Source organism: Coenobita brevimanus, chromosome 8, assembly GCF_032717465.1.
Source record: "Coenobita brevimanus isolate Jiangsu-jjx chromosome 8, ASM3271746v2, whole genome shotgun sequence".
Taxonomy (NCBI): Eukaryota; Metazoa; Arthropoda; class Malacostraca; order Decapoda; family Coenobitidae; genus Coenobita; species Coenobita brevimanus.
Window position 1 is genome coordinate 34907522 of NC_136961.1, and position 21035 is coordinate 34928556.

The following is a 21035-nucleotide window of genomic DNA, read 5'->3' on the forward strand; positions in this document are numbered from 1 at the left end:
TAGAGAAGTATATTTTAGACTTGTGGTCGAGCGGCTTTTATATCTTGTAGTAGCTTCCCCAACAAATGTCATGTAGTGACAGGAGAGGTAAAGAATAGTATGGGACTATTTTTATTTGTCTTGGAAATATTAACAAGTCTCTCACACGGAACGAATATAAGTCCCGGGTAGCTACCTCCCTGTCTCGCTATCTGTCTCTCTCTCTCAAATCGCTAAGCCCTTCTTCCGTGACCTGTCTCTAGGGTCGCTTGTCTCCTACTCTCTCTTTCCTAAAATCTGGTGTAGCAGGGGTGTGTCACGTGTGTTCCTCGTGGATGGAAAGCTTGAGGAGCCTGTGTGTGAGTATGTGTGTATATGTGTGTGCATGGTTACCAGATCTTTGTTCACGAGAGGACTGCTGACAGCTAACTGCATCATCTCCTTACTGGCCACTGTCGTCAGCTTTCCTCAGTGTTAAGAGTGTGTAAGCATGTTTAGCACTGCTCGATTCTCGCAGATACAACACCTTCTCATCAACTGACTTCCTGCTTCTATCTATCTATTTATCTATCTATCTATTATGTAGTCCTACAATACAAAAGTCATTTTTAAAATCCATTAAGAGGTAAGGAAATGAAGCTGGATTCTCTGGTCTACGTAATAACTTTTTAATGCACGATGTACACTTGGGGGGCTCTTAACCAAGGAAGCAATAATCCATCCATGGCCTAGCAAGGAAATATTTCATCAAGGCTACCCAATTAGTAGCACTAAAATGCTACTGACATCACTGATTCTTGGGAGGTTTCACAGGCCTTAGAACGGTAGTACAGATTACTGAAATGAGAATCTGACTGGAGGAGCACCATGGAGATTAAGACTGACTATAATCAGAAGAACTAGTTGTATGAGAAAGGTACAATATGTTCAGAGTCTCTCTCACAGTCAGTAAAACAGGTAGGGTGTTGTTCAAGCTTCAACAGGTCATTAAGAAAAGATGTTTATTTCTTCACTAGATGGCGCAACGACTGAACTAAAGAGCCAAAGGTAGTGATGAATACTGGGATAGTCTGAAATTGTAATTTAAGACAAATGAGAAGTGAAAACAATCCGTTCCTCTTTAGGTGTAAAATAACCAAAAATTTTGTACAGTTAGTCACATTTGCGCTTAAGATAACATGACTATAATATTTAGTATGAGACTGGAAGAATGACCAAATAAAAAATTTCAAGAACTCAGAAGACTCAAGTTCATGAACATTAGATGAAGTTAGATTTCTGAGTATATAAGTACTCACAACAACAGCCTTGGCTATGAAAAGAGCTTATAAATTAGGGAGGATCCACTGGTCTCCTATCACAAGCCCAAGATGGTTGTTTTGCCGTTGGGAAAGGAAAGATGAGGTTTAGAGAAGGAGAGGTAGTGTCCAGGAGTGAGGAATTCGGAGGAAAGGCGGCGAATGTTGCAAAAATGAACAGTGAGACTACCAGGAAAGGTCAAGGACATATAATTTAGGCGTCACCTGGAAAGGACCTGATGTTTGGTACTGATGCTCCCCATCCCCCCTCGCAGGGTAATACGTGGCTAGAGACTATTTAGTCACCACCTTATATTATATAGTGTGATTTGTAATGGCCATGTAGTGTACTGAACAGTTAAAAGAAAATACAGAAATTAATACATATATTTTTCAGGTATTTGTTTACCTTTTTATATTCTCCTAGACTGATGAAATTTGAATAAAGAAAAAAATATATAGGTAAATACATCTAACAAACTTGTAACTTATTGCAGAGCACATGCTCTAATATTTGGTGGTATTAACGTTAGCTCCGATGAATAAGGGCACTTTTCAGAAAGGGGCTTTAATTATAATGCTTACCCGGAAATACGGTGTATTCACATTATATTGCCAAAGAATTATCCCAACGCCAGAGTCAAGTACATCTCTCATGTCTTCATAAGGAATTCTGTTGTGTCTGACTGCCAGGAGGGACATAAGGTTGCCAGTGTAGCTCTGTGTCAGCACCAATATCATCAGCATCCACACCCCCAGCGCCACTCGTTCCCACCACCACCAGCCTGTCGTTGTTTGGATGTCTGTTTGGACACAAAACATTTTCACTGCATGCAGAGATGAGAGGAGTTGTGTTAGCATATCTTACTACTGAGCAAAATACCTACAGGGATCTGCCTGATCTTATCAGTGATAATCTAGAATAGAAATATCACTATGACTTGATTATTTGAGTAACCCAGATGTGCAAAAGGATTATTATTAGCCTTATCTGTAAAATTTGAGAAATATATTTTTTTTAATTTGATGAAGAAATGAAAAATGCCATGAGTTCGCAATGAGCACTGCTTCAGTTAAACCTTTGGTTGTGCTTTGTTAGTACTGTATTAAATAATATTCGGACAAAATTAGGTAATAGTAAGTTCCCTGACGACACATTTATTTTGGGATCTTGTGTCCAACAAATTCTTCCATCAAAAATTTTTTCTGTTTACAGTTATTATGAAGGTTACCTTCCTGGAGAAGAACCCGAACACAGTTAAAGATATTCGTGTCCCGCCTGACTGTGTGTTGTGTGCTAGTGGGAAGGCAGGCTGGCAGGAGCAGCATGATAGTGATCACCACCAATAGCGTCATCATCACGGAAGCCCACACCAGTGGCGACAGAGGAAGAAAGAAGCCCCACGGGTCAACCTCAGGACGACCACGGGCAGCAAAAATTTTGTATTCAACTTGCAACAAGTATCGTGAGAAATCCATCCACTTATATCTTGACCAGCCAAATGCATGTGGACCCAGGGCCAAGTGTACTTCCTGTAATCGGAAATACGTTTGCTTATGACTATATTATCCAGGTTATCTATGGTTAAGTATGAGAATGGAATGAAAGTTATGCATATTGCACGGCCTTTCAGTCTAGCATTACATCCATTGCTAAGGTTTTATCTCTCTAGTCATGAGGTAGGTCTTTCTCTGTATCAACTCCTTCCCCCCTGTCTATTTTGTATCGTAAGTTGAGGTGAGGTAGAGACACGCTGGTGTTAAGGGGTTTTATTTTGACACAGATATATTGTTCACTGCCTACCGCTGCACTTTTGGGAGGGACAGAGTGACGTGACCCACTGACTGTCAGAATGACAGCTTAATCTCTTACTGGCTGCCAACTTCCTCCTCTACTGCCTATCTCCTAGTCTACTCCATCTCCTACTTGCTCGTACACCTGATTTCTGGGTATAAATCACTGTCTGGTGTCCGGCTGGCTGACGTGTTTGTATATGTGTGTGTGTGTATAGTGTATAGCATGTGTTCGTTATTGTGGCTATCATGTGATTGACATACATCATGTATTTGACATTCTTGGTAGTCTGAGCCAGGAGATGTTTGTATCATGTGTTTGACATTCTTGGTAGTCTGGGCCAGGCAATCTTTACATCATGTGTTTGACATTGTTGACAGTTTGGGCCCAACGATATTTTCATCATGTGTCTGATGTACATCATGTGTTTGACATTTTTGGTAGTCTGGGCCTGATGCACCAAACAAATCCACCTGCATATTATATATTGTGCTAGTGTTACATATTGTGCTATGATTATATTAATGTCTATAATTATTACATATTTTGCTATGACTTTATTAACCTGCCCCATCCCATTGACGTGAATAAACGTCCACACGTTTTGTCACTGCCAATCCCGTTGACGTACATAAATGCTCCTCAATTGCAAAGTCCATAATTTGCACAATTTTCAAAATCCGCACGTGATTTTCGATTCACCCACCCAGGGAAGCCTCCCCTAACTGCCACCAGGCGGGCAGCCTCCCAGACCCCGTGTGACCTGCGTGCGCCCTTGTCTCGGCCACTCACCTGTTAGCAGTGACCCAGGTCAGACATGGCGCGTAGAGGTCTAATCCGCCCTGGATGCCTTCACAGGTGATAGTGATTCTCCAATGGATGATGATGTGGAGGACTGGGATTATGTGCAGCCTGAGGAGGAAACAAACAGCAGTGATGAGGAGGTCCCTTCGCCGAGGAGAATGCGGTATGTTATGTACCGCAAGGTGAGGGAAGGCCAGCCTGGACCCCATACACATGCACAGATCTCTCTCCAGCCCCTAGAGAGAGATTCAGATGAGGACGAGGACGAGGACGAGGACGAGAATGGTGGTGTAGGACGTGATGTAACCTCGTGGTTGGGGAGGGAGAAAATTTCACCGCGATGATCAGAAGGTGTGGCGAGAAGGGAAATCGGGTATGGTCCTTCTGTATTGTCTGGGGAAGGCAAAAGTGGTGTGGCGGGAGTGAGGGGTGAAAGGGAAAGTGGTGTGGCAGAGGGGTAAAAGGGAAAGTGGTGTGGCGGGAGTGAGCGGTGAAAGGGAAAGTGGTGTGAGGGAGGCAGCACGAGCACGTGCTGTACGTGGGCAGCGGGGAGGCGAGGTGGAGCCGCTCCCTCGCATGTCTTTCGCCCCACAATATTCCCTCACTTCCTCCCCACAGCCCCATGATGTGGGGAAAGGAAGGAAAGGGAAGGGAAAGGGGAAAGGAAAACGGAGAGGGAAGAGAAGTGTGAGTGAGGAAGGGCGCCACTCTGCACTGGGAGTAATTTCATTCCCATCATTCACCCTTTCACTGAGGAGTGACGGTCTGGTTGCACAGCTCCAGGTATCCACGGAGCTCCACTAGGGTGAATTTCTTCCACCTGTTCTTTGGGGACGAGTTTGTTGGCCACATAGTGGGGCAAACGAACCTATTTGCAAGCAGCCAGCACCGTGAAAGTGAACGTCAAGGTACAACGTGCAGGCACTCCCAGCAATATGACTATCCAGTAACCCTAGCTGAGATGTTTCTATTTTTTGCCCTGGTTCTCTTGATGGGTGTTGTATGAAAAAATCAAATTCCTGCATACTGGACCACGGACCCAATGACCATCACACCTTTCTTTGGAAACGTATTGGGTCATAATCAATTCCAGCAAATTCTCAGCCGCCTCCACTTTTATGATGCAGACGACCCTGCTAATGCCAATAACACAGATAAAATGAGGAGAATTAGGCTTGTCTTTGATCACCTACAGGAAATGTTCCACTCATCATTTTATCCTTAGAGACCTTGTCATAGACGAGAGTCTTGTGTTGCGGAGAGGCAATATTTCCTTTCGCCATTACATACCCAGCAAGAGACCATTTTGGGTTCAAGATCTTTGTTATGTGTGACTGTAAGACTGGTTATATGCAAGCCATAGTCTTGTACACGGGCGCACAGACAGACATAACAGATGATCGTAGTATTGGACTCTTAGGGGCCGTGGTGAAGATAATGATAGAGGAGTACCTTCATCATGCTCATGTGTTGTACCTGGACAACTGGTACACTAGCCCTCTTCTCGCTCGGTTCCTCCACCACCACGACACCAGAGTCTGTGGTACAGTAAAGAGAAACTGTCGCCATATGGTCAAGGTAGGGAGGAAACTTGACAAGAACGAGGTGGTTTTCTTCCAAGCAAATAACATCCTTGCCACCCTGTGGAACCACAACAGGGAAGTTTGCCTCCTGTCGACTGTACACAGCCCCCTGATGCTCCGCACAGACTCCATTGATCACCACAGCTAGAGGAGGTGCCACGTCTAGAAACCTGAGTTGGTACTGGCCTACAGTCTCAACATGAGGCAAGTGGATCAGTCTGACTCCATGATTTGCAGTGTGGACTGTGCCAGGACCACGATGAAGTGGTACAAAAAGCTCTTCTTCCACTTGCTCGACATCACGGTCCTCAACGCACACTGCCTCCACGCCATGACAACAGGAATCTCCGAGACCTTTGTGGGGTTTGTGAGGGAGGTGTCTCGTGAAATTATCGCCAGGTACGCACAGGACAGGCCCCCACACTGCACCCGCACCCCCAGTGCTGCCCAGACTGCCCTATGCCTCGCAGGACGCCATTACCCGAGCACTATCCCTCCTCAATCAAACCATCCTAAACCCCAGTGCTGCTGGCATGTATGGAAGCACTCAACAGTAAGATCAGCCACTCAGAGAAAAGACACAAGGTACGAGTGCGTAGACTGCAATGTAACATTGTGCCTTCAGCCCTGTTTCAAAGAATATCACAACTACCTACACCACTGATATTGTGTGTGATAGCGATAATATGACGCTCACTGTAGAAGTAAGGCCTGTACATACTGTATGCGATAATATGATGCTCAGTATAATGCTAAGGCCTGTAAGTATGTGATAAGAATTATATAAAGTTGAAACGGGTGTTATGTTAGTGGTAAAATATTATATATGTTGAAAAATAGTGTAAGTTGAAACAAGTGATATCACGAGTACATCCACTGTGTAAATATGAGATAATATGACGCTCGGTAGAACAGTAGGGTCTGTAAATATGTGATAGCAATGATATAAAGTGGAAACGGGTGTAATGTTAGTGGGAAATTATTTTATAAGTTGAAACAAATGATTTCACGATTACACTCACTGTGTAAATATGCAATAATATGATGCTCAGTAGAATAGTAAGGTCTGTAAATATGTGATAGCAATTATATTAAGTGGAAACATGTGTAATGTTAGTGGAGAAGTATTATATAAGGTGAAAAATAGAGTGTAAGTTGAAACAATATTCATAGTGACTTCACCCGCTATGTAATTATGCACTAACATTACGCTGAATAATATCGTAAGGCCTGTAAATATGTGAAAACAGTTCTCCAAAGTGGAAAAGGGTATAATGTTATTGGAGAAGTAATATGTAAGTTGAAAACAGAGAATGCGAGTTGAAACAACAGTCACAGCGAGTTCACCCAATACGTAAATATGCGCTAACATTACACTAAATATTACCGTAAGGCCTGTAAGTATGTGAAAACAGTTCTCTAAAGTGGAAAAGGGTATAATGTTATTGGAAAAGTATTATGTAAGTTGAAAAAATGAAATGTATGATGAAACAACAACATTAGCAAATCATCAGTGAACAGATTGGGCAATTTCGCTAGGTTCGCCCAATGGAGCAATGCTTATTTCACCTCTATTTTTGTATAAAAACCAATTTACTCTTGTACTACATGTTTCTTTGTTTGTAATAAATATATATCTATCTATTGTGAATGGTTTCCCATCCTAATAATACCATAGAAATCGTGAGAGCCACAGACCACCTCCACAGAACACGGTACCAGGTGTAACGAAGGTATACCTGTTTAGGCTACTTATAGACCCCGGTGAACACTTTCTTTGTGATTGGCCATTGTTTCTCACCAAAAGCGGAGGTTTGAGCCAAAAAAAATTTTATCTAAAAATGGTCAGGATTGGGGGGAGTCAGTGGTGGAAAAGTGGTCGGGACGGGGAGGGTTAATGTCTGTACCACCTCTCCTTCTCTAAACCTCACCTTGTCTTCTTAACTGAGACTCAGCTGTCTTAGGCAACTGATAGCACACCTTTTTCTCTATTCTGCTACTTTCTCTGAACTCATTTTAAATCCTGTGTGACTGTTGTGTATATGTACGCAACGACTTATCTTGCTCTTGTGTTCCTGAACTTGATTCTTCTGAATTCGCTATTCTCTGGCTTCGGCTTTCCTGTCATTCTCTGATTAAATAGGCAGTATCTGCATTATTTACTCATCTCCTAATTGTACTGAATATGAAAAATTCTTCGACTATCTTACTTCTATGATGGAACTCATTCTATCCATTTCTCCTTTCTCTGAAATCTCCATTCTAGGAGATTTCAATGTTCACCACCACCTTTACTATAGCTCTTCTCTCCTTTCACTGATCCACCTGGTGAACAGGCCTACATCTTTTCTATCCTTAATGACCTATAGCAGCTTGTACAGCACCCTAGCTGTATCCCTGACCGCATTGGTGAGAGCTTCAAACATGACCTTTTCCATACAACTAATCGTTCTGCTTATACAATGTTAATCTTTCCTCTCCGTTGGGCTCCTCTGATCACAACCTTATTAACTAAACCTGTCCTATCACTCCAGTGTGGCCTGTGGACCCTCCAAAGAAACGTCGACTATGGCACTTTGGAGTTGCGGATTGGAAGGCCCTCAGGCAGTACTTCTTTGATTTTCCCTGAAATGATTATTTCCATGGGAGGGAGCCATCTGGGTGTGCCTTGCGTAATCTGGAGGTTATTCTCTTGGGCATGGAAGCATACATTTCCTTCTCAAATCCTTTGACTAATGCAAGAAACCATTGACTTAATCATGCTTGTTCTAATGGTGTCCACAACAAGGAAAGGGCCTATTAAAGGTACCAGAGACAAACCACCTCCGAAACACATCTTTTTTATATTTATGCCCGGAATCGCGCTAAGTCTGCTCTTCGCTCTGTTAAAAATAATTTCATCCATACTAAATGCTCCCAACTCTCCAATTCGAATTCTTCTCGCTCCTTCTGGCACCTTACCAAAAACCTTTTCTAACACCTGTACCTCAGCATCCTTCCCTCCTCTTTTCTACTCCAATGGCTCTGTAGCTATTTCTTCTACTGATGAAACAGATCTCTTCACTCAGACTTTCTCCTCCAATTCCACATTAGATGATTCCGGTGCTGTTCCTCCATCAGTTCCCCCCTCTGACTTCCTCATGGCTGACATTAAAATTTCTTCAACTGATGTATTTTCTGCCATCACTGGCCTCAATACTAACAAGGCATATGGGCCTGATGGAGTCCCTCCTGTTGTCCTCAAGATCTGTGCTTCTGTGCTTACACCCTGCCTAGGTAAATTCTTCGCCTTTTTCTTTCAATTTGTACCTTTCCTTCCTGCTGGAAGTTTGCTTTCATTCAGCTAGTCCCAAAGAAGGGTGACCATTCCCAACCCTCAAACTATCGTCGAATTGCATTAACATCCTGTGTCTCAAAAGTTTTCGAGTCTATTCTTAAAAGAAACGTTTTAAAGCATCTTTCCTATCACAACCTTCTTTCTGATCGTCAGTATGGGTTCCATCAGGGACACTCCATTGGCGATCTTCTCACATACCTTTCAGACTCCTGGTCATCCTCCTCTTGGGACTTTGGCGAAAGCTTTGCCATTGCACTTGACATCTCAAAGGCTTTCAATCGAGTCTGGCATAAATCTTTAATTTCCAAACTGCAGTCTTACGATTCCTATCCTTCTATCTCTCCCTTCATCTATAGCTTCCCTTGTGGCTGTTCTATACTCGCTGTTGTAGACGGCGTTCTTCTCCTAGATCTATCAACAGTGGTGTTCCTTAGGGCTCTGTCCTATCACCAACTCTCTTCCTTTTATTCTTCAATGACCTTCTAAGCTGTACATCTAACCCTATCCACTCGTATGCTGATGATTCCATCCTTCACCCTTCCATTCGGTTCCCACAACATCCATCTCAGCCGTTACTTCAACAATCAAGGGATGATGCTAAGGCACACCTTATGTCTGACTTGGCTCATATCTCTGACTGGGCTAAAAATTATCTTTTTGTTTCTAATGCATTAAAGACTCAGTTTTTACACCTGTCAACCTAACAAAATTTTCCACAGGAGTACCCAATAATGTTTAATAATATCCAGCTCAATCCTGCATCATCCTTGAACATGCTTGGGGTTTCATTCACTCAGGACTTACATCCCTTGTAAAATCTGCCTCCAAGAGATTAGGTGTGCTGAGCCGACTCCGTACCTTCTTTACCCCTGTACAGCTGTTGACTTTATACACAGGTTTTATTCGCCCTTGTGTAGAGGACAACTCTCATTTGTGTGGAGGCTCCCCACATAGAGTTCTTCTCAATAGGATGGAGTCAAAGGCTTTTCGTCTCATTAATTCTCCTCCTCTTACTGGCTCCCTTCAACCTCTGCCTCTTCACTGCACTGTTGCATCTTCATCTTTTTTCTATCGCTACTTCAATGGTCACTGCTCCTTTGAACTGCCTGCTTGCATCTCTCCACCTCTACCATGGGCATGTATCACCCATCTAACAACAAACTCTCATGCCTTTTCAGTCCAACTACCTAATGCAATAGTTAACTGTTACTCCCAGTCCTTCATTTATACAACAAGTCAGCTCTGGAACTGTCTCCCTCTCTCTGTGTTTCCTAATTCCTATGATCTCCAGTCTTTCAAACGCTGTGTGTCCAGGCATCTCGAATTAAAGGGATCTTGAATTTGGCTCTCTTTTGTATTGTTTTTTTCTTGGAAGGAATGGTTTGTGGGCTCCTAGCCTTTGGTTCCTTCTTCCTAGCATAAAAAAATGTATGTTGTTATAATAAGAGCCAATAGAATTTTCGCACTATCTTTTATTCCCTGGCTTTTGATCATCATCCAGACCTCCTACTCCCATCTATGGATGAGCTGAAATAGGGTCCAAAAACCAGCAAGGAAAGAACACGAGTGGGAAAAACTGTCAACACCAAGTCTAGTGAAATGAGCTAGGCACTCATTCACTCATCATTCAAGCCCACGCGATCTTGGCTCTGTCGCACATGTTTAACCATTGCATCCTGACGATGTATGGGTATGTCACAACTTTTTTTTCACGCTGAGACCCAACTACGTACCGGTACATTTTGCAGTTGCAAGGTCCGTCATTTGCATATTTTTCAAGTTTTGCAGGTGATTTTTGGTAGGCATGTGTGGGAGATCTTCCTCTACTAGCCGCCTGGTGGCATCACTGCCTGACCCGCGTGACCCCCGCATGCCATTGTCTCAGCAACTTACCTGTTAGCAGTACCTGGCCAGTAATGACATGTCCCACTGCCGTCTCTACGACGACGAAATTCAAGCCACCCTTGATGCCTTCACAGGCAAGAATGATTCTCCAATTGATGACGATGTGGAGGACAAAGATTATGTGGCTCTGGAGGAAGAAACAAAATGAGGAGGTTCCATCGCCAAGGGAGGTGCAGCATGCTGATGTGTTCGGTGGGTGAAACAACGCTTATACTGCCAATATTATTGTGTGAAAGCCTATATATTCTTGTACTACACATAAATTCGTACCAAATGGACAAATACCTACTTATTCTGAGTGATTTGCAATAGATACCCCTACCATAGAAAACGTGACAGCAGCAGCGCATGCCCAGAGACGACGGTACTAGGTGTTCGAAGGGACACCTGTACAGCACGCTAATAAGCTCAGGTAAGCACTCTTTTTTGTATTTTCCAATGTTTCTCACAAAAAGCGGAGGTTTGAGCCAAAAAAATTTGTTTCAAAAATTTTACGGGATTGGGGGTGGTCTTTGGCAGGAAATCTGCTGGGACGTGACTGGTTAACTTATGCATCTTTCTTTTTGTGAAGGCATTCAGCATCTACTTACTGTATGTGGTGTAACATTCAGGTGACTATAATTGTGAAGTAAAAGTACCCCAGAAAGCCATTTACTGCAACAGGTGGTAACTGTATAAGCACAGGATCTTCTGGTGGTCTAGATGGTTAAAGTACTGTAACCAGATATGGCTAACAAGGTTTTAAATCCGAGGGTTAGTTGGGGTTTGTAGCTCACATAATGTCTGAAATGAAACTAAATAGCCTTCCCCCAGCCTGCTCCAGTCCTTACAGGGTAATAAAGACCTGTATGACTGATAGATGGAACTATTCCATCATTTATCAAGTTACCATTAGGAGGGACGTAAATGCTGAAATGCCCCCCCCCCCTTTTTTTTACTTTGCAAAAAACTTACGTTGAGAGACAGAATGCACTTAATCATTCTTTACAATTGCAACTTTACTGGTGGATAAATTTGACTGAAATTTGAGCACTCCACCAGTCGTAAACTATACAAAAACAAAAACACGGGCATGCATTATGGCAGGGACATTATTAAATCGTTACTAACTCCCTGTGAGCAACTACTCTGAGCCAATCTCTTTTGTGGTATCTAGTGTGAATAGGTGTTGTGGTGCACTGGACATTTATATCATGAGCTATAAGCCGTTACCTAACATTGGAATTATTGTCCCAGAATTAATGATTTGTGATTGACCAATGCACAGAAGTGTCCACTGTGTATGGGATATTGTAAAAAGTGTGGTGAAAAAAACTGTTTCCATGCATAATCATCTGTTGCAAAGCCTAATCCCGCCTCTTTTGGGTCATGATGGATTAAGAAAAGTTTAGCACAGACATAAATATTAGTGAACTAAAATATATATTAATATTATAACACAGCATTGGCCTAATGTAAAACGTTGTGAGAAAAAATAAGGAAAAAAGTATGAGCCATGATAAACAATGTGTTGTTTTCTGTTTCAAGAGCCAACAATCTAACGTGTCTCTGTCTCTTCCCAGCCCCACTTAATGTGGAAGTAAGCCACCTTCTGTCTTTCTGCCATTACACAAAAACACACGCATTTAGACATAAAAACAGACAGACAGACAGATATTGTTTACAAAGAATGAATCTGTCAATCCTGAGGTAAGTGTATTCTTTATTAATTAATTTATATATATATATATATATATATATATATATATATATATATATATATATATATATATATATATATATATATATATATATATGTGTGTGTGTGTGTGTGTGTGTGTGTGTGTGTGTGTTTAAATAATCTGTTTTGTTCCATCCCGGTACAGTATCAGTTTGATATATATGTATGTGTGTGTGTGTGTGTGTGTGTGTGTTTCAATATGCTCTGTTTTGTTCCATCCCGGTACAGTATCAGTTTGAATTCATTCATTTCAAGTTACCAAGATTTCTGTTCCTTCAAAATGATTAGAGAATGTTATTAAATCACAAGAAAACAATTTTCAACAAGAAGGAGCACTCAGAGAAAGCAACACCCACAGCCATCTTGTGATCTAAAAGCCAAATATTTTACTTTTCTCTGCAATCTTAACGATTAACAGAGTTCTTAAAAAAATGTTACCGCATTTTTTTTAACTAACCTTTAACCCTTCAACTCAATTTAATTCAGATCAGATCAAAACTGTCTGAGCTGACTTTGCTTAGTAACCTTGACTTTTGACCATTGCCTGTCACTTTGAACTTTGAATTATTTTTAAAATCCAATTTACTTATCCTTCTTTTAATCTGTTTCCATCCACACAAAGGGTATAAATTTGATAAAAACAGTTTAAGTTGACTTTCTTAACCCTTTACAGTCCAACGTTCCCATTTTGGGAACATTTTTAAAAAATTCTCCAAAAATATTAATAATTTGAAACTTATTCTTTTTTCATGTTAAACATAACATTTAATGTCTAGACAACTATTGTAATGCATAATGTAGTAGGGTTCTTCATAGTACACATATAATAATGTTGAATGTTTACCTTGAATTTTCATAAAATAGAATGACTTCAAACAATTTTTTTTTTTTTTCAAAATAAAAGAAGTGCTATAGATAATATTTTTTTTCATAATCTATGTCCTAAATGATTATTCTTCACTAACAAATTTTATCCCATATGATTCTTTATATATATATATATATCACTGTGAGTGTTTTTGTAAAATGTTCCCAAAATGGGAACGTTGGACAGTTAGGTATGCTGGATACCCTGATTTTCTCATCCGCATGTTTGATCGTGTTTGGCTAATCTCAGGCGTTTCTTGCAACAGGATCAAATCTGTAGAGATTGGAGCAGTGAAACAGCAAGTTGCTGTGTATACAATAGTCAGTGTTCAGTCACTTTTCTGGAGAGACAGACATATCATTACGAGCAGGAACGCATATCAACGGACGCTGTACACTTTTACAGGTGTGTCCATTTATTTCCTTTACAATTCCTATGCAAATGTATATGCATATGTATTTAGTCAAATATGTATTTTGTCAAATATTATGATATTGCATTATATAATGCAGTATATGGCCAGTGAAAAGACGCCTATGGTGCAAATCTAATACTTTTCTTAGTAAGCTTCACATTGCGTAACAAGATGAATGCTGTATATACTAATCTAATTATTTTTCTTATTTTCTAGGGTGAGCGCCCCAAGACAGAGTTTTCGATTTCTACGTGAAGCCTCTGAAGCAGTTGTTCAATCAACTTCTGATGATATTGATGTCGTCGTGCTTCCTCCTTCGACTGGTGATCAACCTGTTGAGAGTGATGAAGAGACCGAAGATGATGCACTCGATATAGATTATATGCCGGATGAGGTTAGTGGAGAGTTGGAAGTACATGACAATGCTGCAGAAGAAGGGGAAGCAGAAGAGATTGAAAGCATCAACGAGACTAGGGAAAAAGGAAGATGGCATAAAAGGGAAAATCTGTCCTTTGGTCCTCACTCTGTTCCTTCAGGTAGTGGTGAAGTACATCTAGGAAAAGGAATGTTTGAAATTTATAAACCTTTCTTCACAGATGAGATGATCAGTCATCTGTCAGAACAGACAAACCTGTATGCTCAACGAGACAAAAATAACAAAGATTTCAGTGTGGATGATGAAGACCTGACCAAGTTTCTCGGTTTACTGCTAATAAGTGGATATCACAGTGTCCCCTCGGAAAATGACTATTGGTCAACGGGTGAAGACTTAGAGATTCCTATATTTGCAAAAACTATGAGTAGGGAAAGGTTCAAATCTATCAAGAGACACTTTCATGTGGCTGATAATAATAATTTGGAGAAATCAAAGGTGGCCAAGATTTTACCCTTGCTTCACATGCTCCGTGATAATTGTCAGAAACATGGTATTTTTCATGAATATCTAAGCATACGTGAATCAATGGTTCCGTACCATGGACATCACTCTGCTAAGCAATTCATAAGAAACAAACCAGTCAGATTTGGTTACAAGATGTGGATGATGTGCAGTGCAGATGGTTACCCCTATAACTTTTCGATCTACTGTGGCAAAGATGAAAGTAGAAAGCTACCTGTGGGTTCTCAAGTGGTAATGGACATGTTACAACCTATTGTGAATAAGGATAATCATGTATTTTTTGACAACTTTTTTACCAGTCATGCATTGATGGTTGAACTTGCACAAAAAGGATTTCGAGCCTGTGGAACTATCAGAGACAACCGCACAGGAAGTTGCCCTCTAGTGTCTAAGAAGGATATTGGGAAGGCAGAGAGAGGGTCATATGATTACAGGTCAGATGATACAGTCGTATGTGCTAGGTGGAATGATAACAGCGTTGTCACAATTGCTAGTAATTATTACGGAGTCAGTCCAGTCCAGAAGGTAACCAGACGGGTGAAAAAGGAAGGGAAGAAAACCGTGTCTCAGCCATATCTGATCAGTAAGTATAATAAAGGCATGGGTGGGGTTGATGTATGTGACAAAATGCTCTCAAGCTACAGGCCAAGACTAAGGTCCAAGAAATGGTGGTGGAACCTTTTCGCTCAACTGCTGAATCTTTCCATTGTAGCTAGCTTCAGATTTTACCAGCATGTAAATCCTCAAAGTCAGGCAACCCATAAAGATTTTAGGCGTGAAATAGCTCGAACTCTTGTAAGGGTTCAGAAATCTAGAAAACGAGGAGGAGGGCCAACACCAACTGTGCCAAAGGCAGTAAGATATGGTGAAATAAACCACTTTCTTCAGCAATGCTCACAAGGAAGATGCTATGTATGCAAGAAAAACACACGTCTGCACTGTATCAAGTGCGAAAAAAGACTTCACAAGGAATGCAGTGTAGCATTTCATAAGAAAAGAACATGAGTCGACAAATGAATGACATGAACATGAAAGCGTTGACAAGAACATGAGAGCACATATATTTTCGCTATCAAAATTCACCTGATTTCATGAAAATTGCAATATATTTTGCTATATGGATGGATTTTTGTATGTATTCTTAAAAAAAAAGGTTTTAGTTTGTAAATTTTCCTAAGTAAACTGAAAAAAATTTGTAAAACAGATTTTACACCATAAATGTATCCCCTAAGTGCCCAACGTTCCCATTTTGGGAACATATAAAAAAAACAAAAATATATATATGTATAAAAACAAAATTTGTTTCAATATCATAAAATGGATCTAAACTAATCGGTTTTTGCATATTTGTGTATATTTTTGAATTCCTTCATGGTGCGGTCACTAAAGGGTTGTGACAATGACCTTTGACCTATTGTTCTAAGAAGCAAGAGGTCAACGTTTGGTTAATCGTCAACTCATCCACCAGTTCTGATTCAAATAGGATCAAAATTAATTTATGTTATTCACACAGACACATAGTTCGAATGTTTACCTTGCCCTGTGACACTGATCTTTGATTGATTGTTCTCAAATGAATCCTATTGTTCTTGTCTAACCCGTAACATTCCACCGAATTTGGTTCCAGGCAACTCAATATCATTTGAGTAAAGTGTGCCCTGTGGGCTTGACCTTTATCTTTTCCCTATACCCTTTACCTTTTGTTTTAGGAAGAAAGAACCAATGGCCAGAAGCTCTCGTTATTGTTCCCTCCAAGAAGGAGCAAAAACAAGTTAACATATACCCAATTTCAAGATGCAGTCCTTTGGAGATGCCGGGACTCTCGGCGCTCGAAAGACTGGAGGCCATAGGCAGTACGAAATACACAAAGAGGGAGATAGTCCCAGAGTTGACCAGTTGCATACACGAAGGCCTGAGAGTACTGTTTAACTATTCCATTAGAGAGTTGGACAGAAAAGGGATAAGAGTTTGGTGCTGGATCGGTGCTACCCACAAGCCACAGTAGTGCAAACAGGTGGTTCAGAGGAGCAGTGACCATTGAAGCAGTAATAGAAAAATTATAAAGATGCACCAGTGCAATAAAGAGACAAAGGCTGTAGGGAGCCAGTAAGAGTAGGAGAGTTAATTAGACAAAAATCCTTTCATTCCTCCTTATACAGAAGAGCTGTATGTGAGGAGCCTCCTAACACATAAGAGTTGTACTATACACAGAGGTGGATACAACCCGTGTATGAAGTAAATAACTGTGCTGGGGTAAAGAAGGTGTGAAGCTGGCTTAGCGCACCTAATCTCTTGGACTCAGATTTCACATGTGAGTTAATAAGATCTTTCCAAGATAAATCCCAAGAGAATGAAACCCCAAGATCATGCAGGATTGAGCTGGATGTTCTTAAAAATTTGAGGATACTCATGGGGAAGATTTTGTCGGGTTTAAAGATGTAAGAACTGAGTTTTGGATGCATTAGAAACAACAGGGTTATTTTTAACCCAATCAGAGATATGAACCAAGCCAGACATTAGTTGTCCCATAGCCTCATCCCTTGTTTGCTGAAGTAACTGCCGAGATGGACACTACGAGATGCAAATGGAAAGGTGAAGAGGTGAGCCATCAGTGTATGAGTGGATAGAGTTAGATGTACAGCATAGACGGTCACTGATGAAAAGATGGAAGAGAGTTGGTGATAGCAAAGAGCCCTGAGAAGCATCACTGTAATAGCTCTAGGAGAAGAATGGTGGCTGTCTACAACAGCAGCTATAGAATGACCAACTAAGAAGCTAAAGATGAAGGCACTGAGAGAAGGATAGAAACCGTAAGAAGGCAATTTGGAAAATAAATATTTGTTAAACTCGATCGAAAGACTTTGAGATGTCAAGTGCAATGGCAAAGCTTTTGCCAAAATCCCAAAAGGAGGATGACCAGGGGTCTGAAAGGTAGGTGAGCATCCCTGGCGGAACCCATACTGATGATTGGAAAGATTTTAAAAATTTTAAAATACAGGACTTTAAAGCGATCGGGCGACATTTAGAAAGCTGGGAATGGTCAGTCTTCTTTGGGACAGGGTGAATGACAGCAAATTAACGGCAAAAAAGAAAGATACAAGGTGACAGACAAAGATGAAAGAGTTTACCTAGGCAGGGTGTAAGCATGTAATCAAAATTTTTGAGCACAAAAGAGGGGACCCAATCAGTCCTATATGCCTTGTAAGTATTGCGCCAGTGATGGGAGAAAACACATTAATTGAAAAATTTTTATTGTAGGCCATAAGGAAGTGAGAGGGGGGAAGTGATAGAGGAACAGCACAGGAATCATTTAAGGTGGAATTGGAGGAGGAAGTCTGAGGGAAGATTTCTGCTTCATCAGTAGAAGAAATAGCTATAGAACCATCAGACTGGAAAAATAGGAGGGAAGGATGATGGATAAAAGTTGTCAGAAAGGTTCTTGGCATGGTGCTCAAGGAGCAGGAAGAATCTGAGTTGCAGATTTCAGAGCATTTAGTACGAATGAAATTTATTTTTAGCAGAGCGAAGAACAGACTCATCACAGTTCCGGGAAGAAACATAAAAGAGATGAGATTAAGGGGTGGATTGGCTGTTACCTTTTGCAGGCCCTTTCCTTGTTGTGGATACATTAGAACAAGCGTGATTAAAATATTTTTTATTTTTTCATTGTCACAGGATAAAAGAATGTATGCTTCCATGCCCGAGAAAGTAACCTCCGTAATGTGCAATGCACACGCAGATGGCTCTTGGTCATGGATGCAATAATCATTCCATGGAAAATCAAAGAAGTACTGTTTGAAGACCTCCTAGTCAGCAGCTCCAAAGTGCCACAGCCGCCATTTCCTGGGAGGATCCACAGGCCTTACTGGAGCAACAAGAAATGTTAAGGTGATTAGGTTGTAATTGGAAGAACCCAATAGAGAGAAAAGATTAACATCATAAGCTGAAAGATTAGTTTTAAGGAATAGGTCAAGTATGTTGGAACTCTTTCCAAGGCTGTCAGGAATATGGTTAGGGTGCTGTACAATCTTCTCTAGGTCATTAAGTACAGAAAAAATGTAGGCTTGTTAACCCCTAAACCGCGGGCTTGTTTTGCTTTGACTTGCGTGTCCCGCGGGCATATTCGCGCTCCGACAGACTCTCTAAAAATATTTGCCAAAAATCAGTTATTAGTCCTAGAATATTAAAATTACATATGCTTATGGCACATACCTTCAGCTTTCTCCTGGGATGTTTGTTGAGCCTTCGTCGAGTACCGTAGGACTTGTGGAGACCTCTGAAGTTGGGTAACGAAGTCTCCACTTTACACTTCCCGACAACCCGTAATATGATTACCACAGTCTGATATTATCACTAGAAACACTATTCTATGATTCTCAAATAGTTTGGAATCCATATTCCAAAAAAAAAAAAAAAACACTGTGAAAGCAATGAAAATTACGAGCACGTATGACCTTCCCACTTGCGATCGTTCGCCGCTGGTGTTCTGTCATTTATTATTCATAAAATCACTCACACTTTATATTTCTATTACTATATAACACTTATATATATCTACAGTCTTTATCCATAAGTTTCTTTCGGTAATAGTAGTTCATTGTCACTGTAGGCATTCAATTTCTCTTTCAGTAAAATACGTAGCATTCACTTTCTCATCCTGTATACTAGCGTTGAGAGTGATCTGTCACTTTCACCTTCACTTTCGTAATTCATAGTGTTCATACATGCTAGAGTGAAACTTTCACTTTCATTACTGCTAGTATATATACTCTTATTCTTACATTACTATTCATTTACATTTCTATTTACGTTCTCTATTTTATTTATAATATCTACATTTCTATTTTATTTACACTGTGTTAGGCACTGTCACTTGCAGTAACTTATAAAACTATTTTCCACTGTTCGCTTATATTTACACATTATTTACATTTCCACTTGCACTGTTTTACTCACCAGAAAGATCGTAGTCACTCTCTATCATTTTCATTGACAAATTAGCCAGTTCACGTTCCACAGCAGCCATATAGCCCTTTACCTCTTTCCCCACGAGGTTTAGTAGGGGGTAGAGGTCACAGGGCCCTTTGCATGGGGCTAAAAAGTGGCGGAATTTGACAGGCGCGAATCCGACGTGCTTTCACCTTGAAAGATGACAGTAAACTGAATACAGTGTGATGGCCTGCCTAGGGGGAGTGCAATGCTGCCAATGTCAGCCTTGTGACAGCTGCTAATATATAGGCTATGAAGTGATTGGCAGGAAATCTAGACAATACATAATAAATTTGGTAGTTCCAGGTGAATGTAAATGTCACTTAGGCTTCTCCCTTCCCTCCTTGTATATATTTTTTATTACGAGAATAGATTATACGGCATATTTCAAGGGGAAATAAACAACGAAAATTTTGTGAACAAGTGCAAGTGAGGTGTTGTCAGGCGATAATTAGCCAATTCCAGGTGTATGGCACTATCACTTACCTTATTTCTTTGTTGTATAAATTATTTGGTATAAGAATAGGGCATAGGGCTTATTTCAATGGATGAAATCAGTGGAAAATTCCAAGGAAGATTTACTTTGCATAGCACGGCCAGGCAGGCGAGAGGAGAGGGTAATGAAGGGGAGGTAGGGAGGGGAGTCAAGAATGGGGAGAAATGGCTAAATTGTCAACAATGGATGAGAGTACAGATGAGATTAGGAGTGTTGGACATTGGCAGTACTGATAGATGATACAAGCCACCACTTGAAAGCCCGAGCAAATTCAAAATAACACAAATTACAAAAGTGACGCCCCACAGTATGATCCCTTGCTCCCAAGCGTCACGAAAGTGACACCCTGCGGTTAAGGGGTTAAGCAAGTTTGATTAAATTTCGATGAGAACGGTTCACACACCCACATATAGGTCTAACTTTGACCCAGCCCTGTGATGTTGACCTCTGATCGGTTGATATGTAAACTGAATACTCTTCATTCTTCCCTAAGCCTCAACCCTTCCCCAACCCTTGTCTCGGTTGGGATAAAAGCTGTTTAAGTTGATTTTCAGATCAAAGTTTGACTTACCCTGTGACCTTGACCTTTGACCTATTGTTCTTCAGAGCAATAAGTTTAGTCAAAGAGTAACCACCAGTCCTTCCACGAATTTTGGTTAGAACTGAATATAAACTTTGTGTAATTTTGTTCACACACACACACACACACACACACACACACACACACACACACACACACACACACACACACACACACACACACACACACACACACACACACACACACAATCAATCAATCAATCAAATACAAGACCCTCGCTCGTGAAGCAAGCGTAAGCACGAAAAAAGATACACCATTACACACCACAATTGCCATACCATCACCATACCAATACCGCTCACCACGACTACACCATAACACCACCACACTACCACCACACCACATAA

The 21035-nt window shown here is 40.9% G+C and overlaps 2 protein-coding genes across 2 annotated transcripts in view; both read right to left on the minus strand.

Moving 5' to 3' along the window:
- Positions 1-2099, minus strand: part of LOC145407451 (ionotropic receptor 93a-like) — a 72037-nt gene extending 69938 nt beyond the window's left edge. Inside the window, exon 1 of the mRNA XM_080278383.1 lies at positions 1863-2099. Coding sequence (XP_080134509.1) covers positions 1863-2099 — 237 coding nt within the window. The remainder of the gene's footprint in view (positions 1-1862) is intronic.
- A 336-nt stretch (positions 2100-2435) lies between these two features.
- The window catches only part of LOC145407460 (uncharacterized), a 67888-nt gene continuing 49288 nt past the window's right edge, over positions 2436-21035 (minus strand). Inside the window, exon 7 of the mRNA XM_080278393.1 lies at positions 2436-2810. Within this exon, the coding sequence (XP_080134519.1) occupies positions 2436-2810 (375 nt within the window). The remainder of the gene's footprint in view (positions 2811-21035) is intronic.